The 21,346-nt window shown below is 45.2% G+C and overlaps 1 protein-coding gene across 1 annotated transcript in view; it reads left to right on the top strand.

Moving 5' to 3' along the window:
• The window catches only part of ccdc170 (coiled-coil domain containing 170), a 91,170-nt gene that overhangs the window by 15,569 nt on the left and 54,255 nt on the right, over window positions 1-21,346 (top strand). The window contains exons 3-6 of the mRNA XM_033026151.1: window positions 2,964-2,991; window positions 6,600-6,728; window positions 7,988-8,244; window positions 13,592-13,730. Coding sequence (XP_032882042.1) covers window positions 2,964-2,991; window positions 6,600-6,728; window positions 7,988-8,244; window positions 13,592-13,730 — 553 coding nt within the window. The remainder of the gene's footprint in view (window positions 1-2,963; window positions 2,992-6,599; window positions 6,729-7,987; window positions 8,245-13,591; window positions 13,731-21,346) is intronic.

Consider the following 21,346-nt stretch of genomic DNA (forward strand, 5'->3'; position numbering starts at 1 on the left):
GGCTCGTCTAGGGAGGCTATTTGGGTGGAACTGAGAAATGGGAATAGCAACACTTATAGTGGTGTAGTATAGACCGCCAAATGGGGAGCGAGAATTGGAAGAGCAAATATGTAAGGAGATCGCAGATATTAATAGTAAGCACAAGGTAGTGATTGTGGGAGATTTCAATTTTCCACACATAGACTGGGAAACACATTCTGTAAATGGGCTGGATGGTTTGGAGTTTGTAAAATGTGTGCAGGATAGTTTTTTGCAGCAATACATAGAGAAGGGGCAGTGCTGGACCTCCTGTTAGGAAATGAGACGGGCCAGGTGGCGGAGGTATGTGTTGGGGAACACTTCGGGTCCAGTGATCACAATACCATTAGTTTCAATATAATTATGGAGAGGGTCAAAACTGGACCTAGTGTTGAGATTTTTGATTGGAGAGGCTAACTTTGAGGAGATGCGAAATGATTTAAAAGGAGTGAATTGGGACATTTTGTTTTATGGGAAAGATGTGGAAGAGAAATGGAGGACATTTAAAGGTGAAATTTTAAGAGTACAGAATCTTATGTCCCTGTTCGGTTGAAAGGAAATATTAAAAATTGGAAAGAGCCATGGGAAATTGGACACTTGGTTCGGAAAAAGAGAGAGATCTACAATAATTATAGGCAGCATGGAGTAAATGATGTGCTTGAGGAGTATAAAGAATGTAAAAAGAATCTTAAGAAAGAAATTAGAAAAGCTAAAAGAAGATATGAGGTTGCTTTGGCAAGTAAGGTGAAAGTAAATCCAAAGGGTTTCCACAGCTATATTAATAGCAAAAGGATAACGAGGGATAAAATTGGTCCATTAGAGTGGACAGCTATCTGCAGAGCCAAAAGAGATGGGGGAGACATTGAACAATTTTTTTTCTTCGGTATTCACCAAGGAGAAGGATATTGAATTGTGAGGTAAGGGAAACAAGTAGAGTAGCTATGGAAACTATGAGATTCAAAGAAGAGGAAATACTGACACTTTTGAAAAATATAAAAGTGGATAAGTCTCCAGGTCCTGACAGGATATTCCCTAGGACATTGAGGGAAGTTAGTGTAGAAATAGCAGGGGCTATGACAGAAATATTTCAAATGTCATTAGAAATGGGAATAGTGCCGGAGGATTGGCATACTGCGCATGTTGTTCCATTGTTTAAAAAGGGTTCTAAGAGTAAACCTAGCAATTATAGACCTGTTAGTTTGACGTCAGTGGTGGGCAAATTAATGGAAAGGATACTTAGAGATGATATATATATGCATCTGGATAAACAGGGTCTGATTAGGAACAGACAACATGGATTTGTGCCTGGAAGGTCATGTTTGACTAATCTTCTTGAATTTTTTGAAGAGGTTACTCGGGAAATTGATGAGGGTAAAGCAGTGGATGTTGTATATATATGGACTTCAGTAAGGCCTTTGACAAGGTTCCTCATGGAAGGTTGGTTAAGAAGGTTCAATTGTTGGGTATTAATGGTGGAGTAGCAAGACGGATTCAACAGTGGCTGAATGGGAGATGCAGAGAGTAATGGTGGATGGCTGTTTGTCAGGTTGGAGGCCAGTGACTAGTGGGGTGCCACAGGGATCTGTGTTGGGTCCACTGTTTGTCATGTACATCAATGATCTGGATGATGGTGTGGTAAATTGGATTAGTAAGTATGCAGATGATACTAAAATAGGTGGTGTTGTGGATAATGAAGTAGATTTTCAAAGTCTACAGAGAGATTTAGGCCATTTGGAAGAGTGGGCTGAAAGATGGCAGATGGAGTTTAATGCTGATAAGTGTGAGGTGCTACATCTTGGCAGGACAAATCAAAATAGGACGTACATGGTAAATGGTAGTGAATTGAGGAATGCAGTTGAACAGAGGGATCTAGGAATAACTGTGCACAGTACTCTGAAGGTGGAATCTCATGTAGATTGGGTGGTAAAAAAAGCTTTTGGTGTGCTAGCCTTTATAAATCAGAGCATTGAGTATAGAAGTTGGGATGTAATGTGAAAATTGTACACGGCATTGGTGAGGCCAATTCTGGAGTATGGTGTACAATTTTGGTCGCCTAATTATAGGAAGGATGTCAACAAAATAGCGAGAGTACAGAGGAGATTTACTAGAATGTTGCCTGGGTTTCAGCAACTAAGTTACAGAGAAAGGTTGAACAAGTTAGGTCTTTATTGTTTGGAGCGCAGAAGGTTAAGGGGAGACTTGATAGAGGTCTTTAAAATGATGAGAGGGATAGACAGAGTTGACGTGGATAAGCTTTTCCCACTGAGAGTAGGGAAGATTCAAACAAGAGGACATGACTTGAGAATTAAGGGACAAAAGTTTAGGGGTAACATGAGGGGGAACTTCTTTACTCAGAGAGTGGTAGCTGTGTGGAATGAGCTTCCAGTGGAAGGTGGTGGAGGCAGGTTCGATTTTATCATTTAAAAATAAATTGGATAGTTATATGGACGGGAAAGGAATGGAGGGTTATGGTCTGAGTGCAGGTTTATGGGACTAGGGGAGAATAAGTGTTCGGCACGGACTAGAAGGGCCGAGATGGCCTGTTTCCGTGCTGTAATTGTTATATGGTTATTATATATATGGTTATGTGTGTGTGTGTGCGTATATGTAACTTTTTCTTTTATTTATTATATTATTTGCAAAGTTCTATGTTTACATATTCTGTTGTGCTGCTGCAAGTAATAATTTATTTGTTCTGTCTGGGACATATGACAATAAAACACTCTTGACCACATCTGTCCTGCATGCCATGCTCCATAGGGTTTGTTGGACCTCAGTTTCAGGATTTTTATTTATTGATGACCTGCTAATCACTCGTTATAGTTCTTTCAAAAAGGCTTTGTAAAAGATCAATCTTTCAAGTCATGATTTTGCCATCCAGCCATTGTTTGGACTTTGTGCCAGTTATGTAGCCTGTGTTCACACCTTTTCTTGTCTCACTGCAGGAGTCGGAGCCGAATGGAGACTCACAAGGTGCGTATTGTGGTTGCTCATGGTATCGGCAGATGAACTTTCAACGCAGTGGTGGGAGAATGCACTGTGGTTTCAGCAAGGATATCACATGCACATTTAACAAAACACTAAGAGGAAAATAATATGGACATCCCATGTGTTTGTCCGCTTATAATACTAACAGTAATTATTAGTGTTACAAATACAAAGTGTTTTCGAAAAGCGGATCTTAAGGTCAAGTGATAGGAGTAGAAGTAGGCCATTTGGCCCATCAAGTCTACTCCATCATTCAATCATGGCTGATCTATATCTCCTAACCCCATTCTCCTGCCTTGTTCCCATAACCTCTGACACCTGTACTAATCAAAAATCTACCTCTACCTTAAAAATATTCACTGACTTGGCATCTACAGCCTTCCGAAGCAAAGAATTCCACAATGTTTTCCTCATCTCCTTCCTAAAAGAAGGTCCTTTAATTCTGTGGCTGACTTCTAGTCCTAGACTCTCCTACTAGTTGAAACATCCTCTTCATATCCTCTCTACCCAAGCTTTTTACTATTCTGTATGTTTCAATGAGGTCCCCCCCCCCACAAAGTGCTAGAGGAATTCAGCAGGTCAGGCAGCATCTGCGGAGGCAAGGAACAAATGACAATTATGGTCAGGCCTTTTCTTCAGACTGATGAGTCTGCCTCGGTCTGATGGAGTGTGTAGGAAAGAACTGCAGATGCTGGTTTAAATCGAAGGAAGACACAAAATGCTAGAGTAACTCAGTGGGACAGGCAGCATATTCATCAGTCTGAAGAAGGGTCTCGACTCGAAAAGTTACCCATTCCTTCTCTCCAGAGATGCTGCCTGTCCCGCTGAGTTACTCCAGCATTTTGTCTCTACCTTCGACCTGAAGGATACTGACCCGAAACACAATCAAACCAATCCCTCCACAGACTCTGCCTGATTCACCGAGTTCCTCCAGCACTTTGTTTTTAACTAAAGGTTCCAGCAAGTGCAGTCTCTTGTGTTTCTATTCTTGCTGTCAAAAGACTTTGAATGTATCTTGACATATTCAAACATTTACAATATTTATCAATTTAAGCAGGCAATTAAAAATGTATTAAGAATCTTAAAAACAATTTAAAATGGTAAAAAAAACAACTTAAAATACTAAGTGACAATTAAATTACAATACAATTACAAATACAATTAAATTATCAACTCAGAAAATCTAAATTACCTCAAACTTATTGGAGCTGTTTCTCCTCATTGAAGTGGATGAACTTCCTGAACACATGCCAGGAATAACTGGCAAGGTTTCAGTGAGTAGACTTCCCAGAGAAACTACTGGGAAACAGAAGGAATTTGGCCCTTGCCATTGGACTGCACAAGGAATGAGAGTGATGAGGACCGCACAGGAAGCCCATGCAAGTGGCTCTTAATGGTCTATTTATTGCACTAGAGAGAGAGAGGCCATTTGGCCCCTTTGGGTGCGTGGCAGCTCCCAGGTGAGCAATTCCATCAGTTCCATTCATCCACTTACTTCCCCACAAATATTCTCTCACTATCCGATCTCCCTTTAATTCTATTGCCATTTACTTTGGGAATTAAAAAAAAAAAACATAAACTAAAGTTAGAGGTAAGTTAAATTTAAATAAGTTAAAGTTGAGGATGAGTTAAAGAGTGGACATTTACAAAAAAAATAAAACATTCAAAATAGACTTTATTCGAGAAATAAATATAGACAATAAATGATCCATACAAAACTCCATTCGACATTCTCAGAGGCTATACATACATTCAATAGTTTCCCCAATTCACAATTTTACCCCACACCCTTGCTACTCATGTGGCCCACTGGTGTGGGATCCCTTCCCTTGTTTTGAGGGGTGTCTCCACCACACCCTGCCCCCCATGTCCAGCAGTGGAAGGAACTTAGACTGTGGTCGTCCCCCACCGAGCCTTGGCGTTGGCTGCACCGAGCTTCAGTGCGTCCCTCAGCACGTACTCCTGCAGTCTGCAGCGGGCCAGTCGGCAACATTCCCCGACGGACATTTCGCTCCGCTGGGTGGTCAACAACGCTCGGGCAGACCAAAGAACGTCCATTGATGACCTTCCAGCAGCACTCGATGTCAGTCTCTGAATGTGTCCCTGGGAAGAGTCCGTAAATCAAAGAGTCCTCAGCTTGCAGACCACACCCAAGGTCAGGATTGAACCTGTGTCGCTGGAGCTGCGAGGCAGCAGCACCAACTGCTGCCTCGCTGTTGGGTTAGTTTGGGCCTACTTGCAAAAGGCTGTATGATTCACTGCAGCCACGTCAGGTCGCAGCAGCTTCCACATTCTCAGCACTTACTGGATTAAAGAGTCCTGAATTCTTTATGCATAAATTAAAGACTATTTTACATTTATAACTCCTGGTAATTTCCAGGCCCGCCACCCACTTAATCATCCTCAAAGTTAAAAAAAAACCTTTTAGATTACTTTTCAGTCAACTCTTTCATGTACTGCATGCAAGTCTGCTCATTCTTTCAAATTGGTATATCTCAGTTCTGATATTGCCCATACAAATATGTTTGCCTTGCCTAATATATGACTGAATGTGTAGGAAGTGATCTCTCATTTCCATATTTCTGTGTCTCCCTCTCCCCTGACTCTCCATCTGAAGAAGGGTCTCGACCCGAAACATCACCCATTCCTTCTATCCAGAGATGCTGCCTTTTCCGCTGAGTTACTCCATCATTTTGTGTCTATAATATGACTGAAACCAAAGATCATAGAGCGGATATGATCTTTGACTGAAACTGTGTCCAACCCTCAAAAAATGCAACTAAGTTTTAAACTTGCAAAGCTATTAGTTAAAAAATGACACAAAGTGCTGGATAACCTTAGTGGGTCAAGCAGCATCTCTGGAGATCAGGATTCTATTATCGAACTGGTAAGGGATGAGCCCATTTTGGAGGCTACTGAACACTGAGACTAGTAAGATAGACACAAAATGCTGGAGTAACTCGGTCGGACAGGCAGCATCTCTGGAGAGAAGGAATGGGTGACGTTTCGGGTGGAGACCCTTCTTCGGACTGAGAGTCAGGGGAGAGGGAAACGAAATGGAGGGTGAAAACGAGAGATCAAAGGCGACTAAATCAAGGAAAATGTAGAATATATCATTGTTAGCTTGGGGAAGTTGACAACGAGGCATACAAAGTAAAATTTAATCAGGAGGACAGTCAAACTGGTTGGAGAACTAGGATGGGGGAGGGATGGAGAGAGCGTTAAAGTAAGGGTTACTTGAAGTTAGAGAAGTCAATGTACATACTGCTGGCTTGTAAGCTGTCCAAGCGAAATATGAGGTGCTGTTCCTCCAATTTGCGTTGGGCCTCACTCCGACAGTGGAGGAGGCCCAGGACAGAAAGGTCAGTGTGGGAATGGGAAAGGGAGTTAAAGTGTTTAGCAACTGGGAGACTAGGTAGGTCGAGGCAGACTGAGTAACACAGTCAAGCAGGGAGCTTGGCTGTAGAGCACATTATGATTGGGACAGAATTGGGACCAGATCTATTGGAGTAGGGGCACGACTGTTCTGTAGGTGTGAGCACTTGTTGCCACTGTGCTGCCGCTCACGAGCTGTGCTTTACTTCATTCTTTAGGGGACGTTTGAGCCTTTGGTGGAATTTCCTGCTTCACGTGAAGAACTGAATCACCATCGGGTGGCATCTGAAACTGCTCGCTCTGAGCTGGCTGCCTTGCAGATCAAATACAAGAGCAGTCAGGCTGAGGTAATCAGAAACACAAGGGAGAGTTTTTTTCTGCCTGATGTTCATATAAAGTTAAATGATTAAACGTTAATCGCTTTGTTACTCTGTAAAATAAAGCATTTCACAAGCAATGAAGATAGACACAAAAAGCTGGAGTAACTCAGCGGGTCAGACAGCATCTCTGGGGAAAAGGAATAGGTGATGTTTTGGGTCGAGACCCTTCTTTGCGACCCGAAACGTCACCTATTCCTTTCTCCAGAAATGCTGCCTGATCCGCTGAGTTACTCCAGCTTTTTGTGTCTATCTTCGGTTTAAACCAGCATCTGCAGTTCATTTCCTACACATTTCATAAGCAATACTCACTTTAGTTCAAAAAGTTCCTTTATTGTTTTCCCCTCTTTTCCTCCTCTCTGTGAATTTTATTACCACTTGTCCATTGTAAATCCCCTCATCAGGACATGAATAAATCATCTCTCGTTACATACAATAGTTAATTTCATGGTGTATTGCGGGAAAAAACTGTCTCAAATTCTTTTAATGATCTGCTTTTCCAAATTACTTCTACCAATTTGATTTACATTAAGAATAAAATCCCTCATGTTATTTCACTAAATTTGTCGCAATTTCCTTATGTTTCGATTAAAGCACAGGCCAATAGTATTGTGCCTTTCAAGGATCCATGAACCACCCACATTATTGTCTCTGATCACCATTCACACTAATTCTTCCAGACAAGTTCATTTATCACTGCTGGTGTTATGCAGCCTTCTTGTTACAGAGCTCTCTCTCACTCCTTTAAAACTCTGAGCTTTTAAAATATCAAGTCCCATGGAGTGTTGTGTTGCCAGCAGTGGACTTAATGTAATCATGTTTCCATCACGGTTACTAGTTTGAAATTTGAGCAGCTCTTCAAGAGCCTATGACTGCCCTTCATCTTCTGCTGTGTGAAATGTTGATGTTCTGATAGTCTCCTGTCTCAGGACAAATACCACCCATTATTCTGCCTGAGAGCAATTTTTTCCCCTGTCTGTTGCCTGACCTAGTCTACTGACCTCATCAATCACTGGATCCATCTCACGTCGAGCATAATTGGGAAGATTGGAAAGTCACGATTAATTTTATGTGACATCTTTACATTTAATTAGATTTCCAGAGAACCAACTGGTTTAAACATGATCTTGGCTGGCATAGAATGGCTGTCTTTACTTTGGCTATCGTTTTAAATCAAAACAGATCATTAACTCCTTGTCAATCTGGGTGTTGACAAATCTTCCCTCCAGCTTACAGATACTTGCATGAGTCTTTCGTCCCGAGAGGGCTACATCCAGGAACTGAAGGCAGAGATTGAAAGCTACAAGGCAGACAACACAAGACAGGCATCTCTAATTGTTTGCTTGAGGGGAAGGATCCTGGAATCCGAGGAAGAATCCGGAGCACTTCTCACATCAAAGACTCGAGCAGAATTAACTCTGCAAGGTTTGCAGAATGAGAACAGGGATCTCCAGCAGAGGAATACAGAGTTGGAGAAGAAACTCAGGTTAGTACCTTGGATCATTAAAACAAAGGACACCACTCCCTGCCTATACATAGAACATAGAACAATACAGCACAAGAACAGGCCTTTTGGCACATAATGCCTGTGCCGAACATGATGTCAAGACCAATTCTTATCTGCCGGCTCATAAAATCATAAGAGATAGGATAGAATTAGGCCATTCGGCCCATCAAGTCTACTCCGCCATTCAATCATGGCTGATCTATCTCGCCCTCCTAACCACATTCTCCTGCCTTCTCCCCATAGTACACCCATACTAACCAAAAATCTATCTATCTCTGCCTTAAATATATCAACTGACTTTGCCTCCACAGCCTTCTGTGGCAAAGAATTCTACAGATTCACCACCCCCTGACTAAATTAATTCCTCCTCATTTCCTTCCAAAAAGAACATCCTTTAATTCTGATGATACGACCTCTAGTCCTAGACTCTCCCACTAGTGGAAACATCCTCTCCACATCCACTCTATCCAAACCTTTCACTATTCTGTACATAATCCATATCCTTGCATTCCCTGGTACACAAATATGCTGGAGAAACTCAGCGGGTGCAGCAGCATCTATGGAGCGAAGGAAATAGGCAACGTTTCGGGCCAAAGGGCCTGTTTTTGAGCTGTGACACTCAGTATTCTAATTACGGGTCTGTGAAGGAGAGAGACAGGGAACATGGTTCTTTGAAAAAAAAGATTTATTTTCAAGAAACCAAACTGATTATTGTGAAGTCTAATGGAAGGGAGGGAGGAAAGAGCAAGAGAGAGAGAGAAAGTGGGGAAATAAGATGAGTGTGTGAATAGAGATATAAAAGCATAGAGTCATACGACACAGATACAGTTTGTAGCAACCTACCATCAAGCTACCATTTACACCAATCCTACATGGAACCCTTTTTTATTCTCATCTACTTCTCTCGGATCATAACACACACACACACACAATTTACAGTGGCCAATTAACTTTTGAACCCTCACAATGTTTGGGATGAGGATGGAAGATGGAGCACCCAGGTTAACCCCAAGCTGTCACAGGGAGAACATGTCAATTGTGCACAAAGAACACCAGAGGTCAGGATCAAACGTGGGTCACTGGAGATCTGGGGTTGCAGCACGAATAGCTGTGACACTGTGTAATGCCCCTGTCCCACTTAGGAGACCTGAACGGAAACCTCTGGGGACTTTGAGCCCCACCCAAGGTTTCCGTGCTGTTCCCGGAGGTTTTTATCAGTCTCCCTACCTGCTTCCACTACCTGCAACCTCCAGGAACCGCACGGAAACCTTGGGTGGGGCGCAAAGTCTCCAGAGGTTTCCGTTCAGGTTTCCTAAGTGGGACAGGGGCATTACTCTATATTTGCATTTGAAGTTTTAAAACTCACACCTCGCATGAGGTGAATGAGGAGGGGTTAGTGGGGAACAGGGTTGAGTAGAATATTGATAAGGAAAGGGGGAAGCTAAAGTGACGTGGGTGAACATTAATGGGAATGATACGAAGGGAAGAGTTGGCGTCCAAGTGAGATGATAGAAGATACGATGCACCAAGGTTTAGAAGTAGCAGCAAGCGTAAAAGTAAGTGATCCACTCTGCCATTCAATCATGCCTGATCTATCTCTCCCTCCTAACCCCATTCACGTGCCTTCTGCCCATAACCTCTGACACCAATACTAATCAAGAATCTATCTATCTCTGTGTGAAAGATATCCACTGACTTGGCCTCCACAGCCTTCGGTGGGAAAGAATTCCACAGATTCACCACCCCCTGACACCCCGTACTAATTAAGAATCTATCAATTTCCACCTTCAAAAATATCCATTGATTTGTCCTCCACGGCCGTCTGTGGCTGTGGCTCGGTGGGCCGAAGGGCCTGATTCCATGCAGTGCCTCCAAACGAAACTAACTTTGAGAGGCTCACTGCTCCTTGCTAGCGACGGATTTGAAGCAGCTGCACTTTGCCACCAGTTGACTATCCTCTTTAATAATGAATCCCTCTGACTCCCCCAAGCCTTGTTTACATCCAGCCGCAAACTCAGGTATGCGTGCGTTCGTTCAAGAGAGTCGATTTTCCACGTCTGACTTTGAACTGCTCGGTGCCTGCAGAGGGGGGTGGTTAGTAACACCAGAGTACATCGGCCCTATAAATGTCATTTAGTATCCCTCAGTGGAATAAAAATGAAGGTAAGCATTTGATCTGCCATCTGCCCAGTTACGTGATATAATCTCAGCGTGTCTGTCCTGCTGCTTATGTGGAGTGACTCACCGTTTATATAACAATGTTTTGGGAGGAAAGAGAACTGCTCTGACCAGCCAGCGTTTTAAATTGCTATGTCGATTGTGTTTATGGCAGCAAATTAATGGCCTTTGATTCGCATTGAGGGTGCCCGTGCAAACTAGTGCAAACTCCACATGTCCTCAGTTCACTTCCACAAGTTCATAAGTGAGAGGAGCAGAATTAGGCCATTCGGCCCATCAAGACTATTCCGCCATTCAATCACGGCTGATCTATCTCTCCCTCTCAACCCCATTCTCCTGCCTTCTCCCCATAACCCCTGACACCCGTACTAATCAAGAATCTGTCATTCTCCACCTACTGATTGGATGATCAGCCGTGATCTCATTGAATGGTGGTGCTGGCTCGAAGGGCTGAATGGCCTACTCCTGCACCTTTTCTATGTTTCTATGTAGATAAAATTGATGAGAGGCATAGATTGGGTAAACAGTCAGAACCTTTTTTCCAGGATGGAAAGTATTAAATTCTAGAGGGCATAGCCTTAAGCTGAGAGGGGTAAAGGTTAAAGGAGACGTGTGGGGCAAGTTTTTTTTGCACAAACAGTGGTGAGTGGTTGTGGTGGGGGTGGTTGAGGCAGACATTACAGTGGGATTTAAGAGGGTTTTGGATAGATAGGGAATGGAGGGATGTGGAATGTGCGCAGGTAGATAATAGATGATATTGGCATCATATTCGGCATAGGCATGATGGGCCGAAGGGCCTGTCCATGTACTGTACTGTACTAAGTTCTATGTTCCTTGGGGTCTGGAAGGAAATAGAGGCACCTGGGAGAATATGCAAACTCAGCACAATAAGAGAGGTCTGGCTCAAATATGGACAGCCATAGTTGTCGGGTTGTAGCATTTACTACTGATGGGTGTCAGGGGTTGTGGGGAGAAGGCAGGAGAACGGAGTGAAGAGAGATAGATCAGCCATGATTGAATGGTGGAGTGACATGGTGGGTCAAATGGCCTAATTCTGCTCCTAGCACTTATGAACATAAACTACTGCGTCAATATAATAATAATAATAATATTTTTAATGTCATTGCACATATGCGCAACGAGATTTGGTATGCAGCTTCCATCCGATGTCATAACTTAAACAACTAATAACATTTAGATTTAGATACCCCGAGAAACATGATTTATAAAAAGAACAGTAAAACAGTCAAAACAGTCTAAAGTGCAAATGTGTCTGTGCTGGGTCGATGTGTGGCGTGACCATCCGAGGGAGATAGTTCATGGGGGTGGGGGGGCACTCAGCAGGACCGGTTCAGAGCAGCTATAGCTCTGGGGATGAAGCTGTTCCTGAGTCTGGAGGTGCGGGCGTAGAAGGCCTTGTAACGTCTGCCGGAAGGTAGGAGTTCGAACAGTCCATTACCAGGGTGTGAGGAGTCTTTGTGGATGCTGATGGCCTTCCTGAGACCTATTACCCCTACAGTTAATGTCTGCAGCGCACAATTATATTCATGATAAAATGTCACTGAACAGTTTGTATAAATGCAGGTAAGCTTCATATCTCTTCACCGTAGGCTTGATGCTCTTGGTGGCTTGAGTTGGTTGTGTGGTAGTGATATCACAAAACCATTGACGTTTTGTTTTTTCTCTCTCTTCCTTTAAAGTGACTTTCTTTTGGGAACACTGCACTGGTTTATGGATCCCTCCTGATTTCACGGAATATTTAAGCTGCATTGATCATTGCGAAGTCTAATGGAAGGGAGGGAGGAAAGCAAGAGAGAGAGAAAGTGGGGAAATAAGATGAGTGTGTGAATAGAGATATAAAAGCATAGAGTCATACGACACAGATACAGTTTGTAGCAACCTACCATCAAGCTACCATTTACACCAATCCTACATGGAACCCTTTTTTATTCTCATCTACTTCTCTCGGATCATAACACACACACACACAATTTACAGTGGCCAATTAACTTTTGAACCCTCACAATGTTTGGGATGAGGATGGAAGATGGAGCACCCAGGTTAACCCCAAGCTGTCACAGGGAGAACATGTCAATTGTGCACAAAGAACACCAGAGGTCAGGATCAAACGTGGGTCACTGGAGATCTGGGGTTGCAGCACGAATAGCTGTGACACTGTGTAATGCCCCTGTCCCACTTAGGAGACCTGAACGGAAACCTCTGGGGACTTTGAGCCCCACCCAAGGTTTCCGTGCTGTTCCCGGAGGTTTTTGTCAGTCTCCCTACCTGCTTCCACTACCTGCAACCTCCGGCAACCACCTGCAACCTCCGGGAACCGCACTCTTGGGTGGGGCGCAAAGTCTCCAGAGGTTTCCGTTCAGGTTTCCTAAGTGGGACAGGGGCATTACTCTATATTTGCATTTGAAGTTTTAAAACTCACACCTCGCATGAGGTGAATGAGGAGGGGTTAGTGGGGAACAGGGTTGAGTAGAATATTGATAAGGAAAGGGGGAAGCTAAAGTGACGTGGGTGAACATTAATGGGAATGATACGAAGGGAAGAGTTGGCGTCCAAGTGAGATGATAGAAGATACGATGCACCAAGGTTTAGAAGTAGCAGCAAGCGTAAAAGTAAGTGAAACGATTGAGGACAACGTTAGCTCCGAATTCACCACTGCCTGCCCTGCCATGGCAGGCTATCCAGCAGCAGCCGCCGGATAAGCAAGAAGTGGAAGAAAGTAGCAGAAGAAGAATAGGGAAGAATTAAAAGATAGAAATGCAGGAGGAATATTGAACGAAGAAGAAGATGGGAAGAGAGAATGAAAGAGGAGGGCAAAGAAAGGAAGAATGTGACCATATTGTTTGTTATAAAGAGAAAATAATGAATGTTTTGAGGGTGTATGCGAAATAGATTGCATGTGATCATATTGTCATATTCAATCAATAAGAGCTGGAGGAACTCAGCAGATCACAGACAGCGTCTATGGAAACGGACAAAGGACATTTTGGATTGGGACCCTTCTTCAGGAATTTTAACCTGAATTAGAATTATATATAATGCTAGCATAATTATAGTTAGATGGCTAAAGAATTAATTTTAATCATGAAGACATTAACATTCCAGCTTTTCTTGTGTCTTTCCTGACAAGAATACTACTGACAGAGCAGGACGAAGTCAAGCAACAGGACCACAGGAGAGTGAAACAGTATGATGAGTTTCTGATGAAGCTCACCCATGCCGTTAATATGGATTGTGGAGGAGCAGATCTGGATTTCCTTGTGTCACAGGTATCTCAATGGCATTTCAATTCAATGAACCAATATCTCTATTAATAGTTAGTCAAACTCTCTCAGGAGTCAGAATTCGAATTGTCTGATCTTAAAGAGGTGTACGAAATCATGAGAGGAATAGATCGGGTAGACCAGCGTTTCTCAACCTTTTGACCTTGAAATAATTTTCATCTCAGGGAACCCCTACATAAAAATTATTATATATCCTTATTAATCTCTTTCTTTCTCTTTCATAAACGTAAAGTTCATAAGGCAAACATAATATATTTTTCTGCTAACTGGTTTAAGCTAAATATAACGTGTGTTTTTCTCAAGTTTATTGACAATGCAAAAAAAACCTGAAATTAAACTGCTTGTTCAAAACTGAAGCAAATAAAGGCAAACAGAACTAACCTTGGAGGAAAGAGAGAGAGAGGGAGAGAGAGAAAGAGAGAAAACAACACACATAAACTTTTCATAAACTAACAAAAACATAGATAAATACATTTTTGATAAACTAACAAAAATAAACATAAACATACTTAATTTTTTTAAAATTCATATAGCATCCCTAAATGATGGGTAAAAATGACTAAATAACGTGGGTGAATGAGGGACTGTACCTGCACGCCAGGAGTCCCTGCATGCGTCTGTACTCGAGTGAGTCACATGATGATACACAAATCTTTCACGTACAGCTCCTGTCCACTGACCATCAATCAATCAACCTTAGGTACACAAAATTGCTGGGGAAACTCAGCGGGTGCAGCAGCATCTATGGAGCGAAGGAAATAGGCGACGTTTCGGGCCGAAACCCTTCTTCAGACTGATGGGGGGTGGGAGAAAGAAGGAAAAGGGGAGGAGGGGGAGGAGCCCGAGGGCGGGCGGATGGGAGGGTGGGAGGAGACAGCTAGAGGGTTAAGGAAGGGGAGGAGACAGCAAGGGCTAGCAAAATTGCTGTCTCCTCCCCTTCCTTAACCCTCTAGCTGTCTCCTCCCACCCTCCCATCCGCCCGCCCTCGGGCTCCTACCCCTCCTCCCCTTTTCCTTCTTTCTCCCACCCCCCATCAGTCTGAAGAAGGGTTTCGGCCCGAAACGTCGCCTATTTCCTTCGCTCCATAGATGCTGCTGCACCCGCTGAGTTTCCCCAGCAATTTTGTGTACCTTCGATATTCCAGCATCTGCAGTTCCCTTTTGAACACAATCAATCAACCTTTATTGTCATCTTGCAAGCAACAGCTGTACAGTGCAAAATGAGAAGACGTTTCCCAGGGAATACCGGAGCACCGCACATGAAATTTAAAACATTCCACACATAATAACACTAAAAACAATCCAGTCCCTGATGGAACAGTATAAATAGTTAAAAGCAGGTAAAACAACAACGTTAGAATACAGTAAAACCAATCATAAAAATGTCCGGGACAGCTGATTTGAGTGGCCAGTGCCAGTTATTAAAGTGGCCGTGCCAAGCCGCAGAATCAGGTGACTGTGAGTACAGAGTGATTGTTTAGCAGCCTCACAGCCTGTGGTAGGAAGCTGTTTAGCAGTCTTGTAGTCCGGGCTTTGATGCTGCGATATCTCTTGCCTGATGGCAGGAGATCCAGATATGTGTGGAGGGGGTGCAGTTTGTCCTTAGCAATTCTCTGAGCTTTTTTCAGACAGCGGCTCTGGAACAGTTCTTGTACCGAGGGTAGGGAGACGCCAATGATCCTCTCTGCTCCCCTCACTACCCTCTGCAGAGCCTTCCTGTCCGAGCAGTTGCAGGTGGAGTACCACGTATTTATGCAGTACGCGGGTACAGACTCCACCGTACCCCTGTAGAAAGTCCTGAGGATGTTGGTGGGGAGTGAGGCCTGTTTTAGTTTCCTCAGGAAGTGCAGTCGCTGATGGGCCCGTTTGACGGTCCCAGTGGTGTTCCTGGACCAGGTGAGACTGTCTGTAATTTGCACACCGAGGAACTTTATGCTCTCCACTCTCTCCACTGTGATGCCACTGATGTTGAGGGGTGTATGCTTTGGCTGCGCCCTCCTGAAGTCGACAACCATCTCCTTCGTTTTGTCGACATTTAATTCTAGATTATTTTTGCCGCACCAGTCCACTAGTTGTTTTACTTCCTCCCTGTACATTGATTCGTCATCTCTGCTGATGAGTCCCATCACTGTTGTGTCATCCGCAAATTTTATGATCTTATTGTCCCTGAATCTGGCAGCACAGTCATGTGTGAGCAATGTGAACAACAGCGGGCTGAGCACACAGCCTTGAGGGGAGCCGGTGCTCAGCTCATTAATGGTTGTTTCACACTGGCGCCGTATAGACGTCGTTAAATATGATGTTGCTAAATAGACGTCGTTAAATATGTCGTACATGTATAATAAAATTACGAATATGAGATTAAACACATAAATGACTCACAATCGCATTTACATATGATTAGCCTACTTATCACTATATCTCTCGGAACCCCTAGTGACCCCGCAGAGCCCTAGCGTTCCGGGGAACCCCGGTTGAGAAATGCTGGGGTAGACACACATAGTCTCTTGCCCAGAGTAGGGGAATCGAGAACCAGAGGACAGACTGTAGGTTTAAGACGAAGGGGGAAAGATTTAATAGGAACCTAAGGGATAACTTTTTCACACAGAGGGGGATGGGTGTATGGAATGAGCTGCCGGAGGAGGTAGTTGAGGCAGTTCGTATTGCAACTTTTAAGAAACATTTGGACAGGTACATGGATAGGACAGGTTTAGAGGGATACGGGCCAAATGCAGACAGGTGGGTCTAGTGTAGATGGGACATGTTGGTCAGTGTGGGCAAGTTGGGCCAAAGGGTCTGTTTCCACACTGTATGACTCTGACTCCAAGGGGTTAAAAAATAGCAACTGAATAATGTAGCAGTGTAAACAAAGCAAGAGTCTTAACTTGTTACCCTTTAACAAGTGATGCAAGATTATTTTAGAAGTTTAACGATTCTTCACAAGCCGGGCCTAATGGACAGTCAAAGGCCAAGAACAAACATTTGGAACAATATAATTTACTCATTGAAGGCACAGGTTTTCATTAGAAAATCCTGCAATTTACAGCATATGTGGCAAGACAAAAAGTTATCACTTGGTATTTGATGATGTTTTTTAAGAAGGGCAGAGACTGGGGAAATGGGGTGGGGTGTTAAGAACAAATAAGCTGCTGCTAAAAGAGGACATATTAGGATTGTGGGTTATAAATGGATAGTAATAAGAAAGAGTAGGGCTCATGAGAAGGCGTAAATGGGAATAGAATTATACTATTACTAAAACTCGCATCTTGTCCTCTTTCGGTTTGCATTGTTTTAAAATTTGCGCAAAAACGGTACCCTATATCGCTAGGATTTTTTTACCACCTTACTCACCGTTCTCCTCTGCTCCAAGCGCACCAAGTTTTGTTCCGATTGGTGAAATATTAGAAAAGTTGTTGATCTGTTACTCACCGGGACGGCGGCGCCCCCGCCAACTGTCAATCACTGGCGCCGAGTATAAAGCTGAAGGGGCGAAGTGTGGGCTGTGTTCGCGGGCGTCTGGGACGGAAGCCGCTGAGTGAGTCCGGAGCCTGGTCTGGAGCCGGTGGTCGGAGCCGGGGGCCGGGAACCAGTGAGCTCACACCCCCCCTCCCCTACACCCCCCTCCCCTACACCCCCCTCCCCTACACCCCTCCTCCCCTACACCCCCCTCCCCTACACCCCTCCTCCCCTACACCCCCCCTCCCCTACACCCCCCTCCCCTACACCCCTCCTCCCCTACACCCCCCCTCCCCTACACCCCCCTCCCCTACACCCCCCCTCCCCTACACCCCTCCTCCCCTACACCCCCCTCCCCTACACCCCCCTCCCCTACACCCCCCTCCCCTACACCCCTCCTCCCCTACACCCCCCTCCCCTACCCCCCCTCCCCTACACCCTCCCTCCCCTACACCCACCCTCCCTACACCCCCCTCCCCTACACCCCCCTCCCCTACACCCCCCTCCCCCCCTACACCCCCCTCCCTGCACCCCTACATCCCCCCTCCCCTACACCCCCTCCCTACAACCCCCCCCCCTCCCCTACACCCCCCTCCCTACACCCCCCTCCCCTACACCCCTACACCCTCCCTCCCCTACACCCCTACACCCTCCCTCCCCTACACCCCCCTCCCCTACACCCTCCCTCCCCTACACCCCACTCCTCTACACCCACCCTCCCCTACACTCCCCTCCCCTACACCCCCCCCCCCCCCCTACACCCCCCTCCCCTGCACCCCTACATCCCCCCTCCCCTACACCTCCCCTCCCCTACACCCCCCCTCCCCTACACCTCCCCTCCCCTACACCCCCCCCTCCCCTACACCCCCCCCTCCCCTACACCCCCCCTACACCCCCCCTCCCTTACACCCCCCTCCCCTACACCTCCCCTACACCCCCCTCCCCTACACCTCCCCTACACCCCCCTCCCCTACACCTCCCCTACACCCCCCTCCCCTACACCTCCCCTACACCCCCCTCCCCTACACCCCCCTCCCCTACACCTCCCCTACACCTCCCCTACACCTACCCTCCCCTACACCTCCCCTACACCCCCCTCCCCTACACCTCCCCCTCCCCTCCCCCCCCCCTCCCCTACACCCCCCCTCCCCTCCACCCCCCTCCCCTACACCTCCCCTACACCTCCCCTCCCCTACACCCCCCCCTCCCCTACACCTCCCCTCCCCTACACCCCCCCCCTCCCCTACACCTCCCCTCCCCCTACACCCCCCCTCCTCTACACCCCCTCTACCCTACACCCCCCCAGAGCACCCAGGGAGAATGTGCAAACTCCATACAGACAAAATCCTAGTCCAGATCGAACCTGGAACTCTGCCGCTGTAAGGCAGCAGTTCTACCACTGCACCACCCTGTCACCAGTTCAATTACTGAAATTGCCTCCCTATGGTGGACAATGCATTGTTATCCCTAATGGTTACTTTACATCAAAAGATAGTGTTTAGGAACAGTATGACTATTGATTGAGAATAACAGAGAAGTGGGGAAATAATAGGTGGTTTGTTTCGTCAGGCTCTTGTTTAGAGAAGAGGAAGAAAGTGCAGCGTGTCTGTACATTGTTCTCCAGTGGTCCTTGTCCATAACTGTGATACAATAAAAACGGGAAGCCTACTGTTTTCTTATTTTCCTTATTTAAAAAAAAAAAGTGAAAACAAAATTTATCGACCAAGTGAAAGGAAGTTAGCCTAACATTTGTGGTGGGAAAATTAATGGGAGAGAAGGCGAGGGAGAAAATAAATCAGCGTTTAGAAAGGCGCAGCTAAATCAAGGATAGTCAGAATGATAGCATCAATTTTCAAGGGATGTCTGGCTGTTGAATTTATTGAGGAAATAACTAGGTTTGATCCAGATGGTGTGTTTGACATGGATTATAGCAGGATTTATGACAGTCACACATTGCCGATCGATCAGAGAAGTGAAATCCCATGAGCTCCAAAGGGAAGTGGCAAGCTGATTCAAAATTAGCTTAGTGGTAGGAAGCATGGGATGATGGATGATGTTTCAGAAACTGAAAACTGGTTTTAGTTTAGTTTAGTTTAGGGGTACAGCGCGGAAACAGGCCCACCGAGTCAGAGCCAACCAGCAATCCCGGTACACACACTAGGGACAATTTACAATTCTACCAAGCTAATTAGCCTACAAACCTGTGCGTCTTTGCAGTTGTTGGGAGCTACATCACAGAAACAGGTCCCTCGGCTCACCGAGTCCATGCCGACCATCGATCAGCTGTTCACACTATCTCTATGTTATCCCACTCTCTTATCCACTCCCGACACACTAGGGTTTCAATTTTACAGAGGGCCAATTAATCTCCAAACCTGCATGTCTTTGGGACATGGGAGGAAACCAGAGCGCCGGAGGAAACCAACGTGGTCACAGGGAGAATGTGAAAATTCCACACAGAGAGATAGCACCCAAGGTCAGGACCGAACACGGGCCTCTGGCGCTGTGAGGCAGTGGCTCTACCAGCTTTGCCACTATCCAACCTTTTGGATTGCTCATGGATTAGTGCTGGTTTCCTTGCTCCTTGTGATATGCATCGTTGACTTAATCTTGTATGTAAGAGTGGAAGCCATAACTAAGAAAATTGCCCAGGATGCAGAAATTAGCCACGTCATTGGATTCATCAGATAGACAAATGTACAGCAAATGTGATTCAACTCAGAAGAATGTGAATTGAAAGATTTGATGAAAGCAATTAAGTCAAGGGAATGCTTTACAGATGATAGGATTCCAAGACCTGTGGGGAAATAGAGCCCCACAGGTAACCCACACCCCCTCTGTCCCTTTCTCTCTTCTTATATCCACCCTCATCCTCTCACACACACCTTTCTTTCCTCCACTCTCACTCCATCTGCCCATCATCCACACATACCTCACAATCGATCCCCTTACCACCCCTCCTTGATTTTCACACCTCATCTCCCCATGTTCTGCTATTCCCTCTTATTCAGGTCCACTCTTTACCTTCTTTTCCCATTAGATTCCAGAATCTGCAGCCTTTTGTCCTCCACTTGTCTCCAACTCCTCCCTTCCCACCCCCAGTTATCCCCCATATAACCCCTTCACACGTATCCACCTATCACTTGCTAGCTCTTGCCTCATTTCCCCCATCCCTCTTCCTCCCCCCTCTCTCCCACCTTGTCATGCTGGCTATTTCCCCTCTAATCTTTCAGTCCATGTAAAAGATCTCGATCCAGTATGTCAACTGTCCATTTCCATTAGTAGAAGATGCCTGGCCTACCAGCAACCCTCCTTTCCTCTTTCCATGAGAAGACACTGGTTAACCTTCTTTCCTTTGGAACAGAAGAAACTGAGGGACAGATTTAATTGAGGAATATAACATTTTGAGGGTCCCGGATTGGAAGAACCATTTTTCTCTCCACACTTAAGTCAATAAATGATGGACATGATTCTAAGGTAAATGGTAAAGAGGTCGCTATGGAATTGGAGAAAGCGTTTCCCTGCCAGAGGTTGGTGATGGGGCCTTCAATTTGATACCTGTTAAGGAGATAGAGGCAGTGATTCACTGCATGTGTAGATATTGCTAGGATGCACACTTTAACTTACAGGGTTATGGACTGAGATCTGGAAAGTGGAATACTATCTGCATAGTTGTTGTTTGGCTGGACTGAACAAGAAACCCAAATGGCCTTGAGACCTGTAAATCTCCAACGTTCAGGCTAAATCCCAAAGATTGATCAAAAGATAAGATACTGTGCTTCAAGCCTATTTTTAAATTCATTATTCGCTGGTAACAGGGAGGTCGGAGTGGGAATGTGACGGAAGTTGACGGACACTCCAGGATCGACTTGGCACATAGAATGGATTTGTTCGACAAAGCAGTTACCCAATCTGTATTTAGCATCCTAAAATAAAGGAGAAAACATTGCAAGAAATGCACTAAATGTGGAGGTACAATTAAATGGCAGTGGTAACCTAGGAGGAGGGTTCAGCAACTCTTGAGAGCGGGCAGTTAAAAATATAATTGTTACATCTCTTGCCCTTGCATGGGAAGATGCCACGGGAAGGGGAGAGGATGAGGATGAGGAGATAGGAGTTGGGGGGGGGGGGGGGGGGGGGGGGGAT

This window comes from Amblyraja radiata, chromosome 8 (assembly GCF_010909765.2).
Source record: "Amblyraja radiata isolate CabotCenter1 chromosome 8, sAmbRad1.1.pri, whole genome shotgun sequence".
Classification (NCBI taxonomy): Eukaryota; Metazoa; Chordata; class Chondrichthyes; order Rajiformes; family Rajidae; genus Amblyraja; species Amblyraja radiata.